The sequence below is a fragment of the Haliotis asinina genome, chromosome 8, assembly GCF_037392515.1.
Source record: "Haliotis asinina isolate JCU_RB_2024 chromosome 8, JCU_Hal_asi_v2, whole genome shotgun sequence".
In the NCBI taxonomy this organism is placed as follows: Eukaryota; Metazoa; Mollusca; class Gastropoda; order Lepetellida; family Haliotidae; genus Haliotis; species Haliotis asinina.
Window position 1 is genome coordinate 28,497,580 of NC_090287.1, and position 26,064 is coordinate 28,523,643.

At 37.4% G+C, this 26,064-nt stretch overlaps 1 protein-coding gene across 1 annotated transcript; it reads right to left on the bottom strand.

Annotated features, from left to right (window-relative positions):
* Positions 1–1,489: 1,489 nt before the first annotated feature.
* LOC137293507 (serine/threonine-protein kinase fray2-like) lies at positions 1,490–25,854 on the bottom strand. The gene is made up of 5 exons (XM_067824102.1): positions 25,582–25,854; positions 6,482–7,150; positions 5,742–5,946; positions 3,678–4,667; positions 1,490–3,234 (listed from the first exon to the last, which is right to left on the bottom strand). Exons 1-5 carry the CDS (start codon positions 25,774–25,776, stop codon positions 3,194–3,196), a joined length of 2,100 nt encoding a protein of 699 aa, XP_067680203.1. The 5' UTR covers positions 25,777–25,854; the 3' UTR covers positions 1,490–3,193.
* Between the last annotated feature and the right edge of the window lie 210 nt (positions 25,855–26,064).

The window sequence follows — 26,064 nt, forward strand, 5'->3', positions numbered from 1 at the left end:
GTATGTTTTGTCAGGTGTTGATATTGAACCTGATTGCTTTAGTGTTCTCCAGAATTCTCTTGGGTTGTTTCTCGCTGCCATAAGTTTTTCTTTTTGAATATCAAAGTAAGCTGTTCGTTTGTAGTTGAAAGTCTTCTTGAATGATTTACGTAGGGTTTTATAAATCAATATATCTAAGTTATTATCTCTATGGTCTCTCAGTGCTTTATATTTCAAATGTTTTAATTGTTCAAGTTCTTCGTCCCACCATGGGGGCTGAGGTTTGGAATTAATGTCATGGAAACCTGAAAATACCTTCCTATTGTGTTCTGCAGCTCTTTGGTACAGCTCAGTAAAAACATTTAATGAATCTTCAATATTAATGTCTATATAGTGATATAATTCTCTATGTAGTTTTCCATACAGGCTTTGGAACTTAGAGATAAACATATCACAGAGCTCTTCATTCCACACATATTTAGTCCATACTGTTGTTGAATTACTCTCTATGCAATTGCTAGTTGGAGGATCTGTTGCTACAGGTGACTCGAGCACACCAGTAATGTTGGGTGGCTGGATATTCAGAGAACAGTAAATAGGAAAATGATCAGACACATCACATGTACCAACACCAAAATTAGCAACTCTAGGAAACACAGATGTTGATGCAATCATGTAGTCTACTAGACTAGAACCATTATGTGTAACACAAGTAAACTGTCCTTGTTTATCCTCATATAGTCTACCATTCATGATATGGATTCCAAATGCACAGCACAGTTCCATCAGTTTTTTACCAAAGTTGTTATGATGTATGTTGTCTTTACTTGATCTGGACATTTCAAAATCATCTGAGGGATAATCATCAACATCTCTTACAATAAAATCAATATTATCATTAGGAATGAAGTCTAAAAAGTCTTTAGTCCTAGCATTTAGGTCACCAGCTAGAAATAGTTGCTTGTCCGGGTGATCAGCAGCTATAATATTTAAGTAATGTTCAAGCATGGCAATTCCATCACTGTCACTAGCATCATACACTGGAGAGCCCTCTGGCGAGATATAAGTAAATATAAGCAGAGTGTCTTTATCCCAATGCAAGCACTTAGTTGAGAAAAGTAAAACAACAGTGTTTTGAAAATGATCATAAAGTCTTGTAATTATATCATCCTGTAGCCATTTCTCCTTTATCAACACGGTGACTCCGCCACTGTGGCGGCCTAACTGTTTCATTTTATCTCTCACAGCGTTGACTGCTCGAAAACCGGACAAAAAGGCGGAAAATTCGTTATGAGCCTTTACAAATGATTCACAAAAACATACTATATCGAAATTATGACACAAAGGTTTCACCTGGGAATATTCATTGTCATGTTTATGTAGACCGCCGATATTCCACGTCAGAATGTTGAAAATAAGGCCATGGCCATCGCATCATTCGTCGGTTTGTTTATCTTCCGACTGGGTCCGTCCTTCACCTTCCTTGTCTATTTCATTTCCGGGTCCAAACAAACTGGCCCACGTGGTTGTGTTATTGTTTGAGTATGGCGGTTCTTTGTGCGATCCTTTCTCTTTCACGATGTTTTGGGAATTCCTATCATACACAAACACTTGACCATTTACAATAAGCTTATTTTGCCTCATCTTCGGGTTGTTTCCTGCATTCCTTGCCTTCACAAACCAAGGTGAAAGTGCTCGTCTGTCCTCTCGTATTTTCTGGGGGAAGTCCTCTGTCACACGCTTGTGTTGTGATCCCTCAGTCCTGTCCGCACGTGCTGCCTTGAAGATGTCGCTCTTATCTTTAGATGTCAGAAATTTCGCAATGATTGGAGAACCTGGCTTCCGCTGATTTAGCCGATGTGCTCGTATTAAATAGATTATTTATGTATAAAAAAGATGAATCATGAATAGGTACACATAAAATATGTTCATTTACACAGTAGGTATACCTCTTTGTGTGAAGACAAAAAACACTTTGAGCATCCTGTCCAAATGAGAATGGTCTGGACTCTTGAAGCAATCAGGTGCAAGCTTTAAAAATCCAATTGTTTTGGTTCTTCGTCTTCTTAAATCAGATTTTTTTTATCTTATCGAAAGAAACCAACACAGCACAGAAACATTAGCTTGACTGAATGTATGTCCTCTATATCAACAACAACAGCAACATTATTAAGCATTGCCTTAAATATTGTTCATTCTTAACTTACTACTAACATTCGTTCTTGAGAACAGCAATCATGCATGCTTCCTTAAATGTTTTACTCAGTGTTACCATAAAGCCCTTAATGAAGGGCTTGTCACCTAGTCATGCAGATGTCACATGTTGACAGTGTTGACACTGATCATGTAAATACCGGGTTCAAAAGATTAGATTCAGATACAGTAATCAAAAAGTAATAAAGTTTCAAACTGCATGTACAATGATTTCACTTTATCTAATGTATCACAGAATGTATATGGCAGTGGGCTGGAATACTGATCACTACATGCTTGCATATATAACAAGACATGGTCACAGTGACACCACTTCATGATATGTTAATTTTACTACTATGGGACATGCATGCCATAATTATACTGTGACAACACACACTTCATATGATGATCTTGTCACAACGGGTGCTACATGCTATTATTATTCTGTGACATCGTGCACTGGATATCATCATCCTGTCACAATGGGTGCTACATGCCATTATTATTCTGTGACATCGTGCACTGGATATGATGATCTTGTCACAATGGGTTCTAAATGCCATTATTATTCTGTGACATCGTGCACCGGATTGATTATAGTGTCGCAATGGGGATTGCATACCACAATTATGTTGAGTAACTGTGCACTGCAAATGATTATTCAGCCACAATTACCGCCACATCATGTGATTATTTTGTCAATATGACCACTGTATGCCACAATTATCCTGTGGCATGTGCACTGTATAATATGGTTATTTGGCCACCATTCTTAACTGTCTGACATAGTTACTCCTTGATAAAGTGCACTGCATGCAATTGTTATTCTCTGAAAGTGTACATTCCATGACATGATTGTTCCTTGACATTCTGAACAAAAATTGCTATACAAGGATAAGACACCTTTTGCTGAAGTGATATTGAGATAGTACACAGCATGTCATGAACAACCACAAACGTCTTTACAATTGTTTATGCATGACTTCACTTGGAGACTTGATGCTGCAACTCTGCTCACTTATCTGTATGTACATCCGTTCGCCCAGTGTCCGGATCTCCCTACAAATACATATTGTTGACATGATTATTTGTATAAGACACAATCCCCAAATTCTAACAAACATTATCCAGATATCCATGGTTTCAAAGCCCTTAACAAAGAAAATTCAATTTATATTTTACAATTTACATTGATACATACATCATTCTTGACATACACCTCTGTTTGTGCAGGGTGAAGTGAATCCTTTGAACAATAATTAGAGCTTAAAGAAACATGGATATGATAGAAGCCAAAAGCTGAATTTTTAACTATGGTGGTAAGTAGATACTGGTTCTTTCAAACTGATGCATCTGAAAGCTCCAAATGCTCCAGGCCATTAATTTTAAAAAGCAAATAGTTACCTCTTCAATAGCTGTGAAACATTTATGAATACTGAACATTAATATCACACATTATCGCAGATATTGGTGATCACAATATCAGTTCTTAAAACACTTACCACACTTAAAGCATTTGCCATACCCTCCATAGAAAGAGCGTCTGCTTTGGGAACGGGGGTTGATCAGTTGAGTTCTTCTGGGAAACCTGGCTACACCGTAGCTGGTTGTACTCCTGGTTGGTCTTGCCCTGCTTGTTGCAGGGATTGATGCTGAAGATGATGTGGAACCCTGACTAGAGCCTGTACTGGTAGACTGAAAACTGCTATCAAGGTCATTGTGTTGGCGGGATCCCCTCCAACCATTGTCCACATCCTCATCATCTGACGTCATGTTTCTCCTCCTGTCATGACTTTGTCTTCTGATATTGCTCCTTTCTGTACTCCTGCTTCTATCCCTGTGATGGCTTTGACTATTCCTTCTTCTGGTATGTCTTTCTGTAGCATGTCTATTATCCTCAAAATCACTAGCTTCACTACTACTTTCTATTCTAGCTCTCCTTCTCTGTCCCCTGTGCCTTCTGTCTCTCCCATGTGAAGATTCTTCATCATGTGAGTCACTACTATCTTCATTACTATGTTCAGTTGTCTGTTCTCTCCTCTCCTGTTCAAACCTCATTCTCCTCCTCATCCTCATCCCCTCACTCCTCCTTCGCCTTCTCCAGTCCTCTCTTCTCCCAGAACTCATTGAGCTGTCACTATTAGTGTGTCTGCCTCGACGATGCTGACGTCTCCTCCTCCTTTCCCAATGCCTCATATCCCGACGCCGTTGCCTTGAGCGAGGACTGTGGTCACTGAAATCAGTAGCTGAACTGTCTGTTGAATACAATGAATCACTGTCTCTCCCTCTTCTCTCAAAATTTCTATTTCTTGTTCTATATTCATCAGAATAATCTGAATCTGTGAAAGAGGTGGAAGATGATGCATAATCACTGAGTTGCCAGACAGGAGAAATATTATCACGTTGGGGACGAGTTGGACTTGCAGTTCTTGTTTGTCCCTGTGAAGTACGGCTGTGTTGACGATTTGCCTCATCAAATTTTGCTTGTGCATCTGAATATAAGATACATTTTCTTATTCTTTGAAATAATTATGACATGGTGATCACAACTAATGACACCATGCTCCATAATTCAAGGAAGTATATACTTTCTAATGCAAACACACCTTGCACCAAAGCCTAAAATCACACTCTGTAATGCATACCTAGCAAGTACTGACCAACAGAGTAAATAGTATGGTTCTCAACTGTACTATCTAAACAGTCTTTACTAACCCATGCTTGTTATGAAAGGTGATAAACGAATTGATGTTCATGCTGTTGATCACTGGATTGTCTGATTAACGTTAAATTATTAACAGACCATGATCAGTTTGGTCAGACTTGCTGATTTGGTTGACACATGTCATAATATCTCAATAGCATAAATTGTGTTCATGCTGTTGATCACTAGATTGTCTGGTCCAGATTTAATTATTGAGAGACCACGGCCATGTAGCTGCAGTATTGCTGAGTGCTGCATTAAACCAACCAACCTTATCAAACACCACTTATTAATCCCTTTAGTACAATGCAGATAAAGTGACATGCCAACACTGGCCAATCATCAGCCTAAGTAAACTTCGTCTCAGTGTAGACACAGATCTCTCCACAAACAAAAATCTGCATATAACACAGTTATTTGACCTGCAGTATATACGCTTTGGGGTTTCTGCTGGCATGGTTACCATTAGCTAATATTTCCGCAAGATGACATCCTTGAATAATGTCAAAAACACTATTTTCAGCGACTGTTCAATCACCGTTGTCATGGCAGTACATGCGCCATGTGCATCACCCAGAAGCGAGCGTATGCTAAATAGCATTTGGAATCGTTTGGGTACAAACCTTTTCGAGATAAAAAGTTCATAAGGAAAGTGCACTTTCGCGATTTGGTAAGCTGTGGTTCTGATTGGTCAATCTCAAAGGTTACATGACGCGACCTTCCATAAGGTTTTGTTAGACTCAGTGGTGGAGTGTAACAAAAAGTACTGAGGATAAGTTTACTTAGGCTGGGCTAATCATCAGATATTAATTTGATCACATAAGAATAGCTAGTTCAAGAGAAGACAGAAGCACATTCTTACTTTTGCGCTCTTCTAGAAGAGCTTTCCTGTCTTCCTTCATGTCTTCCCCTAGCTGCTCACACATCTTATCAATGAAGCTATCCAGAACTAAGCTCCTGTTCTTGGATATGATCTTGGTCCTACACATAGGGCAATTTTGGCTTGTCTTCATCCACTGACTGATACAGAGGGCACAGAAGGCGTGGGCACAGTTTAAAGATGTTGCCTACCCAGAAAAACAATGACATTACTTTCTAAACTCCTTGTTGCATTGTGTCAGTTCAAATATATGTCTGTTGAAAACGAGAACTCTACAGTAAAAGCAAAACAGACCATGTAGAAAAAACATACCTTGTAGAGTTAGAGTAATTGCAGTAATAAACTTTCCAGCAGCATATCATTTTGACAAAAAGGTGATGATCATCAAAACCATACTCAGAAGTTCAATGTCTTGTACAAAATCAAGTAGTAGAAAACAAAATTAGTTTAAATGTAATGAAACTAAAACTTTTGATACTAACAGCAATAACAGTTCCTGAAAGATGTACTGAGATCATAAACCCTATTTCTTGATATGAAAAGCAATATTAAGTAAGCCATAAATAATCTATAATTAATACTATATATATTAAATACTCTCATGTGTTATTATTTCAGTTTTATGTTTAACCTTGACACAGTTTGGACACTGACAATAAAATCTGTCAAGTATCGAAGTAATGACCCTTGTTTACATTTTCATATTTTTCTGTCTTGGTTACCTGTACAAAGAGCTCATTACAGATGCTGCACTGTAGTTCACTGTCCAGGGTACTCTTCACTCTCTCCAGGGACTGTTTTTGCTTCTGCAGCTCCGCCTCCATGTCCTTGTCAGAGTTCCTGTTCCCAGATGTTCCAGACATAACCCCGGAACCTCCTGCAACATCCACGGAAATGTCTGCACCAACCCCAGACTGTGAACATGTGTCTGCTTCTTTGGTAATACCTGAACCTACACCTTGTATACCACAGCTCTTGTCAAAAATGTCTTTTTCATAATTTTGTTGACTTTTTTTGGTATATGTCTCTGAAGCTGATGTCTTTTCATTCTGTTGCATCTTATGTTGTTGCTCTATGCTGCCTGATGCATTTCTTTGAAACGAACTTGGTTTACACTGCACATTTTTTGGACTGCTTGATTTAGTCCTCATCTCAGATGTTGATGGTGGAGATGGTTGTTTTGAGCTTGGTGTACTAGTTTTAGACAATGAAGTAATAGTGCTTGAAGGTGATACTTGTGTAGTCACTTTGTTTGTGTGTTGATGAGATGATCCTTGCTGACCATGCATTACACCCCAAGTTCCTTTCTCATGCCTCGGACTGATATGAAAAGATTCCTTTGAAAAAGGATTCTCTGACCATGCTGGTGTAGTTGAGTTTGTTTGCGGCACCTGGAATGAATCCATGATCACAATCAGACATGCAACTTTCTATATATATAAAATATACAAGAGGAATGCTTACGTAGAACACCTCAAAATATCTCATGGAGTTTTGTTAGTATACTCACAAAATGAATACCAAGTTAATTATGTCTGTCGCCTTTCATGCATTAGCTTCTTTTATTTTATTTTAATTGTTCATGTTTTTTTTCATGCATTAGTGAATTGTGTCAGTAGAATAAAAAAATATGTTTTAACGTAACAATTCTGGAAATGTGGGGGAAAAGGAAAACAGCAACAGTGTGGGAGCATGGTGGTCAAACACTCCCCCATGATATGATCATGCAGCATGAATTGTTTGACTATCAGAATGATGAGTTTTAAATTGTCTGTAAAGTTTACAAATGGTAAATAATTCGGTAAGTTATATATCAGTCTTAAACTTAATCTGTACGTAATGTATAGTTGTTGTACAAATGTGTGATGTGTAAATGCATGATGCGTGAGTGTGTATGTTATGTATAAATGAATGAATGCACAATGTGTGAATGTAAGAATGAAGAAGGGTTTTACCAATAAATATATTTTAAGTGTTTCCCCTTGATGAACAATTCCTAAATGCATTTTTTTGCATTGTTGTTGCTGCCGTTCGATTAGTCTGCACAATGTGTATAAATGTTTCATTTATTTGTGCAGATGTAGCTGTATTACTCGTGCAGCTGTCAGTGTCTTTAAGTCAGCAGACCCAGCTCCACACACTTGATGGGTTCACTGTATTTTATGTATTATTTAATGATTACTTGATAATAAATGTATGATGTGTGTTTGTTTCTCCATGTGATATGATGTGTACATACATATTTGTGTTCTATGTATGAATTAAAGTATACTAGTATATGGGATCTGCTATCAATTAAGTGTTGAGGCAATGTGTATGAAATGGCTTAGCAATGATAATATTCTGTAAATGGTTATAACACGTCACAATTTAATTCTGGACTCACAAAAGTCCAGAAACTCTCAGCACTGTGGCCACTCTCTCACAAGGGATTTCGCAAAATTAAACAGGCAGCTGTTATGCATGTGTGCTAAGGATGAAAAAATGAAAAAAATTTTTTTCGAAAACTCAAAATTTAAACTCGCTCGCCCATGGGCACGCCCATGGGCGAACAGTGGCCAATGGGTAGGCCCATGGGCAGGCCCATGGGTGAAAGTGTTTAATTTCATCCAGAATAAATGTTTTGGAGGTTGTAAATGAATGAAAAAATGTTAATAGGTATCATGACACAAATTTCAGCTTGTTGTGACTTGACTCTGCTAACTGACAGCGATTTTAAAAAATCTCGCCCATGGGTAAAAAACATATTGGCCCATGGACGAGAATAATTAATTTCATTGAAACTACATGTTTTTTTTTTCAGGCTTTGCAGCTTTTCAATGAATGAGCTTTTCAATGAATATTGTCTTGACACGAAATTAAGATTATTTTGACTTAATTCGGCTAATTTAGAGTGATGTTTCAAGAAGTCTTGCCCATGGGCGAAAACCATTTGGCCCATGGGTGAGAATATTTACTTTTACTCAAAATTCACCTTTTCCCATGTTTTGGAGGTTGTGAATGGATGAAAGTATGTTCACAAGTATCATGTCACAAAATTCAACTCATTTTGAATTAATTCCGTTAATTTAGAGCTATTTAACAAAATCTCACCCATGGGCGAAAAACATTTTGGCCCATGGGCGAGAATATTTCCTTTTACCCCCAAACCCATCTTTTCCAATATTTGGAGGATGTAAATGAATGAAAGCTCATTTATGAGTATCATGACAGAAATTTCAACTCAAGTTGACGTAATTCCTCTAAATGAGAACAATTTTGAAAACTCTCGCCCATGGGAGAAAGACATTTTGGCCCATGGGCGAGAGTATTTGCCTTCACTCAAAATACATCTTTTCCTGTGGTTTGGAGGTTGTAAATGAATGAGGATATATTTATGAGTATCATGGCACAAAATCCAACTCATTAGGACTTAATTCTGCTAATTGAGACCGATTTTCAAAAACATTTCGCCCATGGGCGAAAAACATTGGGCCCATGAGCGAAAATATTTCCTTTTCACTCCAAATACATCTTTTCTAATATTTTGGAGGATGTAAATGAATGAAAGTGCCATTATGAGTATCATGGCACAAAATTCAACTGATTTTGACTTAATTTTGCGAATTCAGGAAGATTTTTAAAAATATGCCAGAATAACTACTTTTCCTCATAATACATCTTTTCCTTTTCCTTTTTCATTTTGACTTAATTCTGCTAATTTGTATCAAGTACAAGAATCTGGATTTCCACTTAAATTTTCATAGCTTTTTTTATTGTCTTGGGGGTTGTAAATTTATGAATGAAGTGTGTTTATAAGTATCACGACAAAAAAATGAAATCATTCCGGTCTTAATTCGACTAATCTCGCTCGTGGACGAAAATATTTTCGTTTGCTTGTTTTCAATGCGATGCAATTCGAATGAAAATTCAGTTTAATTTCGTGAGTTTAGTTTTATGTCGCACTCAGTAATATCCCAGCAATATGGCGGCGGTTTGTAGATAATCGAGTTTGGATCAGACAATCCAGTGATCAACAGCATGAGCATCGACCTGCACAATTGGGAACTGATGACATGTGTCAACCAAGTAATCGAGTCTGACCACCTGATCCCGTTAGTCGCCTCTTACGACACGCATAGTCACCTTTTATGGCAAGCATGGGTTGTTGAAGCCCTTTACTTCCAACAACATATACAGTACACTTAGAATGCTAAGCCTTGAGATTCTTTTGAATTTAGGTATTCTATAAATATAACAAAATTCAACCTATGTCTATGAAGTTGAAGTTATTTGTGAAAGCCCTAATCAAGAGTGACCAAACTGCAAAGACTATGCTGGGATACATTAATAAACGGTGTTGTGAGATCTTTAAACTGTATTGAAATATGTCTTGTCAATTCCACTGACATTCCTCAAATGTATCTACTTAGTAGTTTTAAGTGTACCTACCCAGTTTAGCATGTTTCGTTTTAATAGTGTGGTCTCCATTTTTAGTAATTCCCGTTAGCCCGTCCCGGCTTTTCTTCGTCCGAGGTTTTATGGGGTATTCTCCTATTTGTCAGACCAGAAATAATCTACAACAGGGGTAGGTCACTCCCTTGTTTTCTTTACCATTTGTACTAATTAGTATGCGCCTCCTCATGCTCCAATGCACACAGTGACCTGATTCGTCTCCATCGCAACTTAAGCTGCGTTTAACAGTACTTCAGCCAGTTTACACTGTATCAGTCGAAATCTTACAATGAATGAATGAATGAATGAATGAAGAGCAAGAAGTATGTGAATGAATGAAAGAAATGATAAAAGAAAGAAGTACATATGTGAATGAATGAAAGAATAAATGATACACCACGGCCATTCCTTCCAAAACATGCTAAAAAACGCAAAACTAACGTTAGATCACATGTGTTAACATCAGCTTGTTATTGTCTAACTAGTCAGACGTAACAATTGTCAGACAGGTTAAAACAACAAACTATCTGGTTGACTGCACAGCTGCCTGTTGACGTAGTCTACCCACATCACCTACTTTTCCTGCGTAACCTTCATCTACATCACCACCCTTAATATACTGAGCAGAGAGCACAGAAGGCCCTATAGCTGTAACCACTGAACCGTGGCGTCTCTCTGCTCCCAAGTTCCCAAGTGGGGGTGTCCTTCTCTACCTCTTCCATTATGACAGACATGTACTTTTGTACTGTGAGTACTATGTAACTGAACGAAATGAATTCTTCTCCACCCTCATTGACCAACTGGATGTTGACAGTTATGTTAAAATTGAACTTTTGGATGAAAATGAAATGCTTGCATTATTCTGGGGAGCGGCTCAAACATTACCTGGAATTGTTAGCTTGACCACTTGGGACAATGTGTCACTATTATTTTGTAAATATGTATTTCATCTCAAGAATGTGTTGGACAGTCCTCTCTTTTCTGTGCAGCAATAACCGGCAGTCTGTGTACGTATGTTATTGAATAGTTATTTACACAGCTTATGACGTTAGCATTCATATTTCTATTCTAGCATTCATATTCTATATATTAACATTATGTGTTTGCTCTGAGTAACATCAGAGATGCTGTAAATCTTCGGATGTAAATTCTGGAGGAAATAAAGAAATTCATTCATTCATTCATTCATCACCACCCTTAATATATTGAGCAGAGAGCGCAGGCCCTATAGCTGTAACCACTGAACCGTGGCGTCTCTCTGCTCCCAAGTTCCCAAGTGGGTGTGTCCTTCTCTACCTCTTCCATTAATCTTAAAACATCTAGCAAAGCTCAACGCATGCATCTTTTTATTAAAATGTGATGTTATACATAATCATAAGAGTATTTGTATGTATTATTCAGTTGATAAATTATTATTTTATTATATATATATATATATATGACACGCTGGACAGGTCTAGGGCATTTTGTGTTAATTTACCATTCCCATTTTCATAATGCTTAAAAAAGACACTCATTAATCTATCACAGAGTTTTGTCATTCCTTCACTCCAACATGGTTGCTAAATCCCCTATGATCATAGTATATCGACTCTGCCATACGCAATTCACCTTATCCTGAGAAATCAACCAGTCATGACATACCCACATCGCCTAATTAATTTTCCGTACCTATCGAGTAAAAAATACATAAACTAATGGGAGTGAGCCTTGTAGGGAGTACCCTCACTCTCAAAAACCCACATATTGAGGAGAAGCGGCCGTGTTTGTCAGGGATTTTTCTGGCTTTGCTAAATAAATCGTACATAAACATGTAAAATATTTTGCTTTGATTCTGTAACTACCCACATTGTGACATTGAGACCATTTTGATTTATTGAGTAAAATACGATTGAATAGTTTTGAGTTTGAATCTTGCCACTTTAGCGCTCTATCTTTTTAAATGGGGCGTGCATACTAATATTTAGGTGGTTTTTAGTATTCCATCTATTTGTTTAAATTAATTGATTTATCTGTTTTTGCTTTGTTTGGTTTTTTTTATTGCTAGTGGCCCAGCGAGTGAGTCTGCTTTGATACCTGTAAATTTATTCTGACGTTTGACGAGCGGGACGTAAACAAGAACATATATGGAGCCCCTGCATCAATACGTGTTAAAGTGTTTGAAACATTATTCTAGACCAGTATTTGTACACAACTGATGAAATGTACCTGAAAGATCAAGGTTCATAAGAACTACAGGGCACATTTCTCCTACCCCATTTAAGAATGTCCATTTCTGATTGGTTCACGTGGCCTTGCGAGGGAGAATAGATCATTAAGTTTTACCCCGCCACGTGGGAAAAGCCTGCATCCACGGCAGTCAGTGAACTGTAAAGCAGTGGTTCGAATCGACTATAGTTAGTACCATGTTAATATAATACATGGTTTCAGCTTCTTTTGATGCTCTATTTACATAAAGTGATATTTAAACATCCGTTATGGTAAATACGGTGTAGCAATGTGATGAAGAGTATGCGGGTTTCCTTCATCCCATTTCATCCACCGATGAGAATGGTGGTATCCTCTTTTGGTTCACACCCGGATTGTCGATTGTTTTATCAAATACACAACAGGACTGTCGAAAAGCAGTGGAGTGTGACAGTGCTCAACACTGTTCTAATGACACTCGGAGCGTCGACGACCTTTGAGAACTTGTGCCCGAGAATAGCAGGACCTGTCTCTACGCTAATTAACGAGCTAAAACACATACACAAAGACATCGGTGAAATAATGAGCTGTGGAACCAATTCCTGAATGATAGTCGTCGCACGAACAGTAGTCGAGAAAGGTGGCGTCATCGTGAATCGAGGGTCTGTGAGCATGTAAACTGCATATTGTGACACAGTGGCCACAATAAAGAATAAAGAAGAACTTGACAGAAGGCTTCAGCGTCTCAACGAGCAGCTCCAAAGACAAGAGATTTCCGTAATGAGCTGTGCTCATCAGACTGTCTGCCTCGCTCATAGTGACCACATTACTGTACTTTATAACGTATTTGGTTTTCCTTCATGTCCGGAGCGTCGAACGCCATAGTGTTGCCACCTGATTACCTCCTTACGTAATACCCAAAACATCGAATTTACAAAAATTTCAATTCAATTTTAGACAGCTCAGGCAAGTCGTTTGTTTAAGGAGTAAGAGGATTAGGAGGCATGCTCGACTAGATTTCTTTGTTTAACTAATCCCACACGGCCTTCACCAATAGAGGGAATGATATCTGTTCGGTTATGACATTGCTGTTCTCCATATGTCTCTATTTTCTCCACACATCTCCATGTTGTTGTATATTTGTGTGTTTTGTAACTCTGATTGGGACTGGTGAACAAGCTTTACTGTACCTCACCCATACAGCATATAATACAAAATATAAATGAAGCATGTGTCGTCATCCATATGAACTATCATATAATAACATATGCATACATATCATTACATCAAATACAACAATCATATAGGTAAACATGAAAAATAGAGTTATGGTTTGTTGTGTCTGACTAGCTCTTTATAGAAACACTGAACATTTGTGAGAAAGTTTTTAACAAGTTAATTTGTTTCCTGTTAAAAAATTAAAAATCAAGCTTTGTGTTTTATGATAAAATCGTGGACGGATTCAACTATTTTCTGGTTTTAACAGTGAATAAGTTCTTTTCCGTTCACCGAAGTCATCATAGACCACAGTGAGAAAAGGTCGATCTTCAAGCAGTAAGGAAGACCATGATAGTGTATGGAGTACGTGTGTCTTGGTCATCTCCTCCGTTACCCCCTCCCCGAATCCACACCCCACCAGGGCGTGTAGGACTTGTCTCGGTGGATAAAAAGGGACTCCTATAACTCCATATACCCCTAATCACAATGCTATAATTTGTCGTTTTTGTGTATCTGGTTTTGTGTATTCTGTAATATTGTATGGTACTGGTGAAGTGTTAATCAAAGCAATATTTTGCTTGCTAAACGAACCACATTCTTTGAGAATCAAAATATGTTTTAAGCACATTTCCAAAATTGAAATGCAGCATGCACACAATAACTAAATTGGAGGGAATATCGTGCCGGACAAGGTTTTCCAGAGCACCTGCACATAAATGTCAATGTCTTTCAAAGACTACTATGTGCAGGTCTTGCAAAAGGACAAAGCAGGTATGCTTGACAAAGTTCTTGCAAAGGGGGTTTATACACAACACCAAAACCAACTGGTCAGCTTGACGTCTTATAAAACAATCAGTTCGAGATTTCCTTTGAATGTGAGATATTTGGCTGCGCGTCTTGCGCAATCAGTCTTTTTCATCCATATACACTCACGAACACCTGTTCATTTCAAAGCTGGTGTCCCCTAATGACCTAATGTTATCCATGGATGAATTTTGTATATGACAAGTGAAATACACTTGAAAGCGGCAGCTGTTTTACTCCAATAAACAAGACCAGCGGACGAGACATGACTTTTTCGGCGCAAATTGTCATAGGCGCTTTGAGGAAATTACGTAAGTGAACGCGGAAGAAACAGAAGTGTCATCGTTCCGCTCAGTTTCCATTGTCTTTGCGAGTTATGCTGAGATACTCAGCAAACTGAGATAAAAGTAAAAATGATGAAAAAGTGGAAATCAGTGTGTGGATTAGAACTTGAAAATCACTCATGAAGTTTCTGACAAAGTAATATCTGTTCAGGTCATGATCATTTGGAAAAAAACACGGAAGTTCTATGGATGTACAACTTCTTATAAGGTAAGCAGCATTTCGGCGTAGCTGTTAAACTCGTTATCAAGAAAGGGATATCTTACAGGTAGTCCTGTAAGTTAAACCTTTGTTTTGGGTCGTGGTCAAAATCGTTTGGTGTAGTGGCAACGGTGTTGTTTTATGGGATTAGATTACGGATTATACGGATTTTCTATTAAAAAGTAAAATGTGTGTCCTCAGGAAACGAAATAAGACACGTGTACAGGAATGTAAGTGAATCGATGTTGGCGAGTTCAATCAGTGACTTCAGTTAATAAAATGGGCTTTCAGTTCACTCCTTCCATTAGTAATGAGTTATTTAGTTTCTTGATAAAATTGCCTGCAAGGTGAATGTTGAAAATGACAGTTTTCAGGATCATTTTAACAACTTCAGTTATGGCAAATGCGCTGCTATGCTTCACATTTCGTCCTACTTATTTTACGGGAAGATACCTTTGTGTAAACAGCTATATGTTCATTTTGAGAACTGGTAAAAAGGGAGAATATATCTCGTGAAAAGGAATTTTGAAAGACTGCAGACCAACAGTTCCAGTTGTCTCAACAACATAATTTCTAAAATACTTAGAGACCACAATCACGAAATCCAAAGTAAATCTTTTCGAGTGAAGCAAAAATAGTGAAAATTTATTTAAAAAATAGAAAAGTAAATGCAAACTCAATCTTGATTACATTATGTATTCCTCATAGCCCGATATAATGATTACACATTAATAGTATGGATACGTTAATCTATAGTTTAAACCAATCTCCTCAAGTAATCGGGACTGGATTGGCAAGCATAAACATACATATCAATGCAGCTCCATACCAATAACATAATTACATAACACACATGATAACAACACTTCATGTTCCGCTCGTCAAACGTCAGAATAAATTTACAGTTATCAAAGCAGACTAACAGGCCCGCTAGCAGTAAAAAACAAAACAAAACAAAAACAAATAAATTAATAAATCCAAATGAATAGATGGAATACTAAAAACCACCAAAATATGCACGCCCCCTTTAAACAGGTAGAGTGCAAAAGTGGTAAACCGGTAAAATATGTCAAGATTCAAACTCAAAACTATACAATCTTATTTTACTCGATAAATCAGAATGGTCTCAATGTCATAATGTGGGTAGTTACAGAATCGAAGCAAAATATTGTACATATATGTATCATGAAATAATAATTTATCAACTGAATAATACATAAAAAAATACTCTTATGCATGCGTTGAGCTTGTTAGATGTTTTAAAGATTAATGGAAGAGGTAGAAAAGGACACCCCCACTTGGGAACTTGGGAGCAGAGAGACGCTACGGTTCAGTGGTTACAGCTATAGGGCCTTCTGTGCTCTCTGCTCAATATATTAAGGATGGTGATGTAGATGAAGGTTACGCAGGAAAAGTAGGTGATGTGGGTAGACTACGTCAACAGGCAGCTGTGCAGTCAACCAGATAGTTTGTTGTTTTAACCTGTCTGACAATTGTTACGTCTGACCAGTTAGACAATAACAAGCTGATGTTAACACATGTGATCTAACGATAGTTTTGCGTTCTTTAGCATGTTTTGGAAGGAATGACCGTGGTGTATCATTTATTCTTTCATTCATTCACATATGTACTTCTTTCTTTTATTATATCTTTCTCATTCATTCACATATGCACTTCTTTCTTTTATCATTTCTTTCATTCATTCACATATACTTCTTGGTCTTCATTCATTCATTCATTCATTGTAAGATTTCGACTGATACAGTAAACTGGCTTGAAGTACTGTTAAACGCAGCCTAAGTTGCGATGGAGACGAATCAGGTCACTGTGTGCATTGGAGCATGAGGAGGCGCATACTAATTAGTACAAATGGTAAAGAAAACAAGGGAGTGACCTACCCCTGTTGTAGATTATTTCTGGTCTGACAAATAGGAGAAAACCCCATAAAACCTCGGACGAAGAAATGCCGGGACGGGCTAACGGGAATTACTAAAAATGGAGACCACACTATTAAAACGAAACATGCTAAACTGGGTAGGTACACTTAAAACTACTAGGTGGGTACATTTGGTGAATGTCAGTGGAATTGACAAGACATATTTTAATACAGTTTAAAGATCTCACAACACCGTTTATTAATGTGTCCCAGCATAGTCTTTGCAGTTTGGTCACTCTTGATTAGGGCTTTCACAAATAACTTCAACTTCATAGACATAGGTTGAATTTTGTTATATTTATAGAATACCTATTAGCATTCTAAGTGTACTGTTATATGTTGCTGGAAGCAGGGAGCCTATATAGAGAGGGGAGTGGAAACTCCTCGAAAAACCGCTGAATGTATGTCTCGCTTTGTCACGTGACCAGTGGAGACAATATGGCGGCAGCTTAGTATTAAAGATTGAGCTTGGTTCATTTTCAACAGCTGATTACATTCGCTGAGTGTTGTGACAACTCGGATCCTACACGTAGAACATAAGTCACCTGTTCTGTTACTTCAGTTCTAGTCACATATTTGTAATTAGTGTCAGTATAAGAAAATATGTTTGTAGTAAAGTTTCAAGTCAGCATCTTGTAACTCTCTGGCTTCAATTATCGGTACACAGCGAAGACAGACTGAGTTTCGTCAATAAAAGCTTCTTTCACACATTCCTTTATGTTTTAGCAGGAAATTATACCTTTAGTTGAAAGGTATCTGCAAGCAATAGTGATAGTTTTGTGACTTAAAAACATGTTGGGGTTTAATTGGGGGGTGTGAAAAATGTGGCAGATCGCCGATCTGATCTGATGCGCCATTGAAATACTACACGCCGTTGTTTGAAGTGTGTCTAGATATTGCTCAACACCGTCTTTCACATACACCTTTAATTTTTATGAGGGGAATTTACCATCAGGCGAAAGGTGTTTGCTGGTAATAGTGATAGTTTCAAAATCTAAAATAAATTGTTAGGACGTACTTGAGGTGTGTGAAATATGTGCCATCTCGCCGACCTGATCCGATCTGCCATTGAAATATTGCACGGCGTTGTTTGAGTGCTTTTGTTTCAGCTTCAAAAACTTCATTCACATACACCTTTAATTTCCATTAGGGGAACATACCATCTAGTGAAAGGTGTTTGGAAGTAATAGTGCTAATTTTATAATTTAAAAAAAATCGGTAGGGTGTTTTTGAGGTGTTGAAAAATGTGCCATCTCGCGGATCTGTTCTGATCCGCCATTGAAATAGTATAACTTTGAGTGTTTCTAGTTATTGCTCCAAAACCTCTTTCACATGCACCTTAAATATTTATGAGGGGAATATAAAATGACCCGAAAGGTGTTTGCAGGTAATATTTATAATTTGATAATCAAAACATATTGTTAGGATTTATTTGAGGTGTGTGAAATCTCGCTGATCTGTTCTGATCCGCCACTGAAATACTACACAGCATTTTTTGAGTGTTTCTAGTTATTGCTCAAAAAACTTCTTTCACACACACCTTTAATTTCTGTTAGGGAAAAAAGTTCCATCTGGTGAGAGGTGTTTGGAAGTAATAGTGATGATTTTATGAATTAAAAAAATAATTGGTAGGGTGTATACATTCACAAGTATTTCATGTGTGTGAAAAATATGACATATCGTTGATCTGATCTGATCACTCATTACTACAAGCCAATGTTTGAATGTGTTTAGTCGTCCTAAAATTCACTTCTTTCAAATACACCTCTAAGTATTGAGGGGAATATTCTATCTGGTGAAAGTGTGAGGTATGACATATCTGATCTGTTCTAATCTGCCATGGATGCCTTTGATGCTTGAATGTTTTAGTTCTGAAACTATTGTTGATATTTGACAAAACTGCAAAGGACTTTTTAACGCTTTGTGATGGTTTTAAACTTTCTGTTTTTTTAGGGGGGAGTGACTGTGTCAGTTGACATTCTGTCAGTATCCATGCAATTGCGCACATGCAGGAAGACATCTGGTCATCTTCATTAACTGCCCTCATAAAAAAAATAATTTCGACTTTGCCACGACCGTCCATTTGTCCATTATAGACTGAGTGTCTGTAAGAATGAGAGTGACTGAATCTACAACTCATTAACATGTGCTTAACTTTCCAAACTGTATTCCTGAAGGAAAAAGAAATAAAAATGTGTTCCTCCCTCGTCACATTTTTTCTATCAAAAATTAAAAATCAAAGTCTTACTCGTCACTTTTGAAAAGAATGTGCCTGAGAAACATATTTTTATGCAGCCTAAGCATTCCACACAAACAGAAAACCACTGAAACATAATGAGACATTTTAATTCTGTAACAGGTCATTTCAAATACATATAATAACATAATAACCTTTAGTTTGCCATTTGGCCATCAGGGCTTGCTGCCACTTGCAGTCTTTAAAGTCTGCATACCCATTTTGTTGGAATCAAACCAATAAAAACAAAATAGTTTTCATTGTAGAGAGTTTCACAGTCCCTACAAAATCCATTAGTGAAGTGTATGGAGCACAGAGAAGTTTACAATTAGTTATAGACTGCTGACATTCCTATGCGGCACTGAATATATAATACTATGAAGTGAAACTGGAAGTTATCCCAACATGAGGGATCAAGGATAATTCCTGAACATTAATACAAATTATGGGCACGATGCTAGTTGAAAAGAAATGAGATCTAATTGACAGAAGACCACATGGGCCTGCAGATAACTGAAACTGTTGGCCTGATACATTAACAACCGACGCTGGGCCTCTGGGCTGGCGATCGTTTCGAACGCTGTATCAAAATTGTCACATAAACAGAGAGTCTTTGAACAAGGCAATGTGTAAACACATTCTCAAGTCCTCTCATTAATCCACACATGCATCATTCGGCGACAGGAAGTGTAACCAGCTTGTTGTGACAACATTCAGGGGAGCCTACTCCAATTTACCGAGTATTACTCCGGGAGATGCCGATAGTTTCCGACAGTAAACTGGTTGAAATACTGTTAAGCGCAGCCGATTTGCGCTGAGAACAAACCAAGTCGATGTGTGCAGTGGGGCATGACGAGGCACACGTTAATTAGTACAAATGGTAAGGAAAGCTAGCGAGTGACCAATCCCTGTTATAGAGTATCCCTGCTGGAAGTAAAGCTCTGTGTTCGGGACCCGTGAAGATCTGGAGTAGAAGAGGGCTTCAACAACCCATGCTTGCCATAAAAGGCGACTATGCTTGTCGTAAGAGGTGACTAACGGGATCGGGTGGTCACACTCGCTGACGTTTGCTGACACATGTCATCAGTTCCCAATTGTGCAGGTCGATGCTCATGCTGTTGATCTCTGGATTGTCTGATCCAAACTCGATTATCTACAAACCGCCGCCATATTGTTGGGATATTGCTGAGTGCGACATAAAACTAAACTCACGAAATTAAACTGAATTTTCATTCGAATTTCATCTATTTTTAAACCATATGTTTGCAAAATAAAGAAAACAAGCAAACGAAAATATTTTCGTCCACGAGCGAGATTAGTCGAATTAAGACCGGAATGATTTCATTTTTTTTGTCGTGATACTTATAAACACACTTTCATTCATAAATTTACAACTCCCAAGACAATAAAAAAAGCTATGAAAATTTAAGTGGAAGTCCAGATTCTTGTACTTGTTACAAATTAGCAGAATTAAGTCAAAATGAGTTGAATTTTGTGCCATGATACTTACAAATATATCGTCATTCATTTACAACCTCCAAAACACAGGAAAAGATGTATTTTGAGGAAAAGTAATTATTCTGGCATATTTTTTAAAAATCTTCCTGAATTCGCAAAAGTAAGTCAAAATCAGTTGAATTTTGTGCCATGATACTCATAATGGCACTTTCATTCATTTACATCCTCCAAAACATTAGAAAAGATGTATTTGGAGTGAAAAGGAAATATTTTCGCTCATGGGCCCAATGTTTTTCGCCCATGGGCGAGATGTTTTTGAAAATCGGTCTCAATTAGCAGAATTAAGTCCTAATGAGTTGGATTTTGTGCCATGATACTCATAAATATATCCTCATTCATTTACAACCTCCAAACCACAGGAAAAGATGTATTTTGAGTGAAGGCAAATACTCTCGCCCATGGGCCAAAATGTCTTTCTCCCATGGGCGAGAGTTTTCAAAATTGCTCTCATTTAGAGGAATTAAGTCAACATGAATTGAAATTTCTGTCATGATACTCATAAATGTACTTTCATTCATTTACATCCTCCAAATATTGGAAAAGATGGGTTTGGGGGTAAAAGGAAATATTCTCGCCCATGGGCCAAAATATTTTTCGCCCATGGGTGAGATTTTGTTAAATAGCTCTAAATTAACGGAATTAATTCAAAATGGGTTGAATTTTGTGACATGATACTTATGAACATACTTTCATCCATTCACAACCTCCAAAACATGGGAAAAGGTGAATTTTGAGTAAAAGTAAATATTCTCACCCATGGGCCAAATGGTTTTCGCCCATGGGCAAGGCGTTTTGAAAAATCACTCCAAATTGGCCGAATTAAGTCAAAATAAGCTTAATTTCGTGTCAAGACAATAATAAATACACGTTCATTCATTGAAAAGCTCCAAAGCCTGGAAAAAAACATGTAGTTTCAATGAAATTAATTATTCTCGTCCATGGGCCAATATGTTTCTTACCCATGGGCGAGATTTTTTAAAATCGCTGTCAGTTAGCAGAGTCAAGTCACAACAAGCTGAAATTTGTGTCATGATACTTATCAACATTTTTTCATTCATTTACAACCTCCAAAACATTTATTCTGGATGAAATTAAACACTTTCGCCCATGGGCCTACCCATTGGCAACTGTTGGCGAGTTTAAATTTTGAGTTTTCGAAAAAAAATTTTTTCATTTTTTCATCCTTAGCACATATACATAACAGCTGTATGTTTAATTTTGCGAAATCCCTTGTGAGAGAGTGGCCACAGTGCTGAGAGTTTCTGGACTTTTGTGAGTCCAGAATTAAATTGTGACGTGTTTTATATATATACACAGATTATGTTAATGACTGATATTATCTATCAGCATATACTTACGTTGTATCTAAATGATGTTTCAGGTTTTTTCTACATGATTATAAATAATGGCCATATTGCGAACACCACCGTGTCTGTTCACATATTGAGACAAGCCCGGTTTCATTACCCCGCGAACCGGCCCAAGCCAAACCGGCCCATGATGTTTGACCTGAACTGGCCCCTGATATTTGACCCAAACCAGCCTCGAGAAGTAAACATTTCTACACTGACATATATATCTAAGTTCCTTTAAGATAAATACTGAAATATATATTATTCACATGTCTTTACATGTAATAGAGGACATTTTATGTAATCCTTGTAAGAATCTAAACAATCGATTGCAAAACTATACTATGTTAAACTCTAATGACATCAAAACTATTCTGTTCACTGATTGCTGATTTAAAGGGGCACTGATGTGCAGCAATTTCCGTGGACTGGTTGTTCCTTTTGTTATTGTTTTTTTCCTGTGAGTACCCGGATGATATCCCAGAATTCGTGACTGGTTCATGACCTCTGCTGCACAGCCCATATGCGCAACTGACAGTTTAATTATAGACAGATCAACTAAGGTGAAGTCATTTTTACCTTATTACAAATGTATTATGAAAACAAATGAAACACTCTGAAGGTTAATCATCTGCCAGTGGTAGAAATGGTAAAAAAACTATTAGGACGGAGCCAACTTTATATTTTGTCTCATAACCCTAATAAGTTTATCATCATATTTGTATGATTTTAAACATTGTATAGACTGCCAATGTGGATCCTATTTCACACACGCCCTATGCGCGATCTAGTGCGTTTTTTGTCATATAGATTCTGCTGAATGCTGCAACAAATAAATTAAAACAAAATGCAAATAATGAATTTAAAAGAGACTAATGTTATAGCAACAACGTCAGGCTACTATCTTGTTCAGGAATGTATCTATCAATATCCACATAAAAGAACGATATTCCATTCATCTACAGCTGGTAAATAATCCTGCTCTGTGTCTTACAACAGTCTAATTTGCGAAAAAGTGACACATCGTTTCAGGTCTTTCACATTGGTGAAAACCTGATAAACTTCTCATTGGTCACCCAAGATAGCACACCTGGCAACTAATTGTATGATGTCCTCCATTCTAAGTAATTTAGGTAACCAATAATGAGCAATCAATCAATCAACGCAATGGTGGTTAATTATTTGAAGGCAGGATGTTTTGTTTTATTCACACTTTATGACAGGGTATAGTCAGTATAGATTAGTCCATCTACACACACTGCCTTTTGACATATCCGCTGTAGGAGATAAAAGTAATTTATCAATCAGTGTGTTATCGGTTAATCCTTTGATTGATGTTTGTTTTCGTAACTCAGCTGATAAACCCTTTGTAAATGCAAGATTGCATGTTTCAATATTCCATTAAATTTTATGTGTTAACATTGTTCAAAGTTTAAACTTAATCTTAAACTGAAGTTTACTAAAACTTCAGATTCAATTATCTAACTCATTGGTCTAATGGTTATGGCTGTGGATTTCTAATCCTAAACTTAGAGGTTCAGACCCCACTTGCACCAGCCAAACCTTTTGTAACTAATTTAGTTAACATTCATAATGTATTTAAATTAGCCTTGTTTCCAGCACTTATTTATCACATGACATCCCTAAGGTGGCACATGGTCTAAAAAAGCATGCACTTCAGTCTGTGCCTGACCACCATGCGGGGAAAGTAGCTCACCTCACTGTCTGCTAATTACTGCATGTTAAGGAACAAATGTAAGTTATTTTGAACTCAAATTACTTCTACCTTCATTCCTTTAGTTGTAGCAATAATGAATTATACATAATTACTGGTAAACAATTTTTGATAAGTTCAATGAAATGTTGTTCAAATGTGTATTCAACCAAATGTCTTTGTACAATTTCAATACACAGTGTAAAGTTTGTTAATGCCTAAAGTAAATAAGTGCATTGAGCAAAGATTACAGAATTGTTTTTGCTTACATTGTAGTTTTTTAACCTCACCAGAGCTGAAGAGATTTCTTCATGCCCCTGATTCGTGAAACATCTATCCTGATGTGTTATTCAAATATCCATCTATCAGTCAACATCAACGAATGTTTTCAAGGATAAATTGTAGCTGAATACAAATGTAATAAACTCTGATGCGAGTGTCGAATATTTTGTTCTTGCATCTACCCCCTTACGTGCACATATTACATGTAATACATTTGCCACATTGGCCACATTGAGTATTTACAACATACAGGAGAAATGCCAAATGGGAACCTTTGTCGAGTAATCTGAGTGCTGTCACCACTAATTTAACCTGTTATAAATTCATTAACTGACCATCAAGTGAATGATGACAAATAACGTGTAGGTTTATACCATCAAATCTGTGTGTCGCATACAGCCTGAAAACACTTATGGGCCAAAACTGTTTTCAGGATACCAACTTTGTTGTTACATAAGGAATACATATAGGCATTTGCTGTGTACTTGGGTAAATAGGTGTAATCAGGTGTTTTAATGTAAGAAAATTTTCAGATTTCTCTACCAGTGGCAAAGCTGTTGTGTTCAGTTTACGAATTCAAATAAATCAACAGTGTGTTTTTATTATCATAGATAATAAACCAGGGTAGCTACCACAGATACCAAAATTTACGTACGATTTTTGCTATGACAGCTGGGCCTACCCGCAAAACTATGTAAATATAAAGCTTTGCAATCTTTCAGACTTATATGAAACAAATGGCTTGCTATGTGCCTTTAGACATCTTATTTTCACATGACATAATAAAATATTGAGGTAAAAAAGACAGAAATAGGATCAAATTGGATCAGTCACTATTCCAACATCAGTATCTAATATAATCAAGAAACAAATCGATTCTCATAATATAAAATCTAACACCGATATTTAACAACCTTGTTAAGACTGATCTGTCATCAAAGGAAAATAAATGTTTACCCGCCCCCAAATGTCTATGTTTATATATCACAAATGAACTGAAACCGTTAAATGTCTGTGTTGTCAGTTGAGTCTGTTTTGTACAAAAAGAAATAAATTATAATCTTTATCTGTTAAAAAAAAATACCATAACCATCCATGCCATTAATTACCCCAGGGGCCCGTTTGGGTGCAGGACGGTTTGGGTTAAATCTCCAGTGGCCATTTCAGGTGCATAGCGGGTGAGGTATGCATGTCAGTTTCTAATTTTGCCAATTTTTGGCTTTTTATTGGCGTAGGGGATACGGACTCACCTCTTACTCCAGTCCACCTGAAACTCTAAGCCAATACTGAAAATAACTGACTGAAGTACTGTCTTCTCTAATATGTGGTGTACTTACAGCTGTAAGTTTTTATACTGATGGATTTATCATTATACTCTGTGTTTGGTCAGGACACCATTTTGTATGCATAAGCTGTGACTCGATAGTATTGACCTCACCTCGGCGACGGTACGTTCTGATCATGTCTGCTATAGTCACATATTTATTTTCATTTACACCGAGACTCGTCTGAAGATGTAGAGTTGTTTTATACTACACAACACATTACTGCATAGTCAGGGGTATTCTGAATTATGTTGAACAGCACAAATGACATACTTTGTTGCTATGCTGGTGGTCAGTCTGGGAGCTCTGCGAATGTGATGTATGGAGCTGAAGCTGTTCTTCCGCATCAGCGAGACTTTGTGACAATAGCCAGTCATCATCGTCGTCCTCAGCAAAGAGCTCTTGTTCTGCATGGTCTACTGCTTGTGCCAGTATGTCGTCGTCATCATCGCCCCACGGGTCATCCATAATTGTGTGACGTCTGTTCGGGTCTCCCTGAATGAACACCTGTGTCAAACGATGAAACGAACGCAAGACGTAAACAAATGGATTACCTCCCTTGAAGTTAATTCGGAGTTACCTTTCCTTAGAACATTCGGCTCCTCTCGGTCAATTCCGTTCCTCCACGGGGTGATCAACTCGTATTATTCCGGGACGAGCTGGATAGTTTTGATAAAAGTTTCGTACGACGAGTTGTCCACCAACCTGTGCCAGAATACAAGAGGAAATAAAAGACATCATAAACGTTTCACGTCC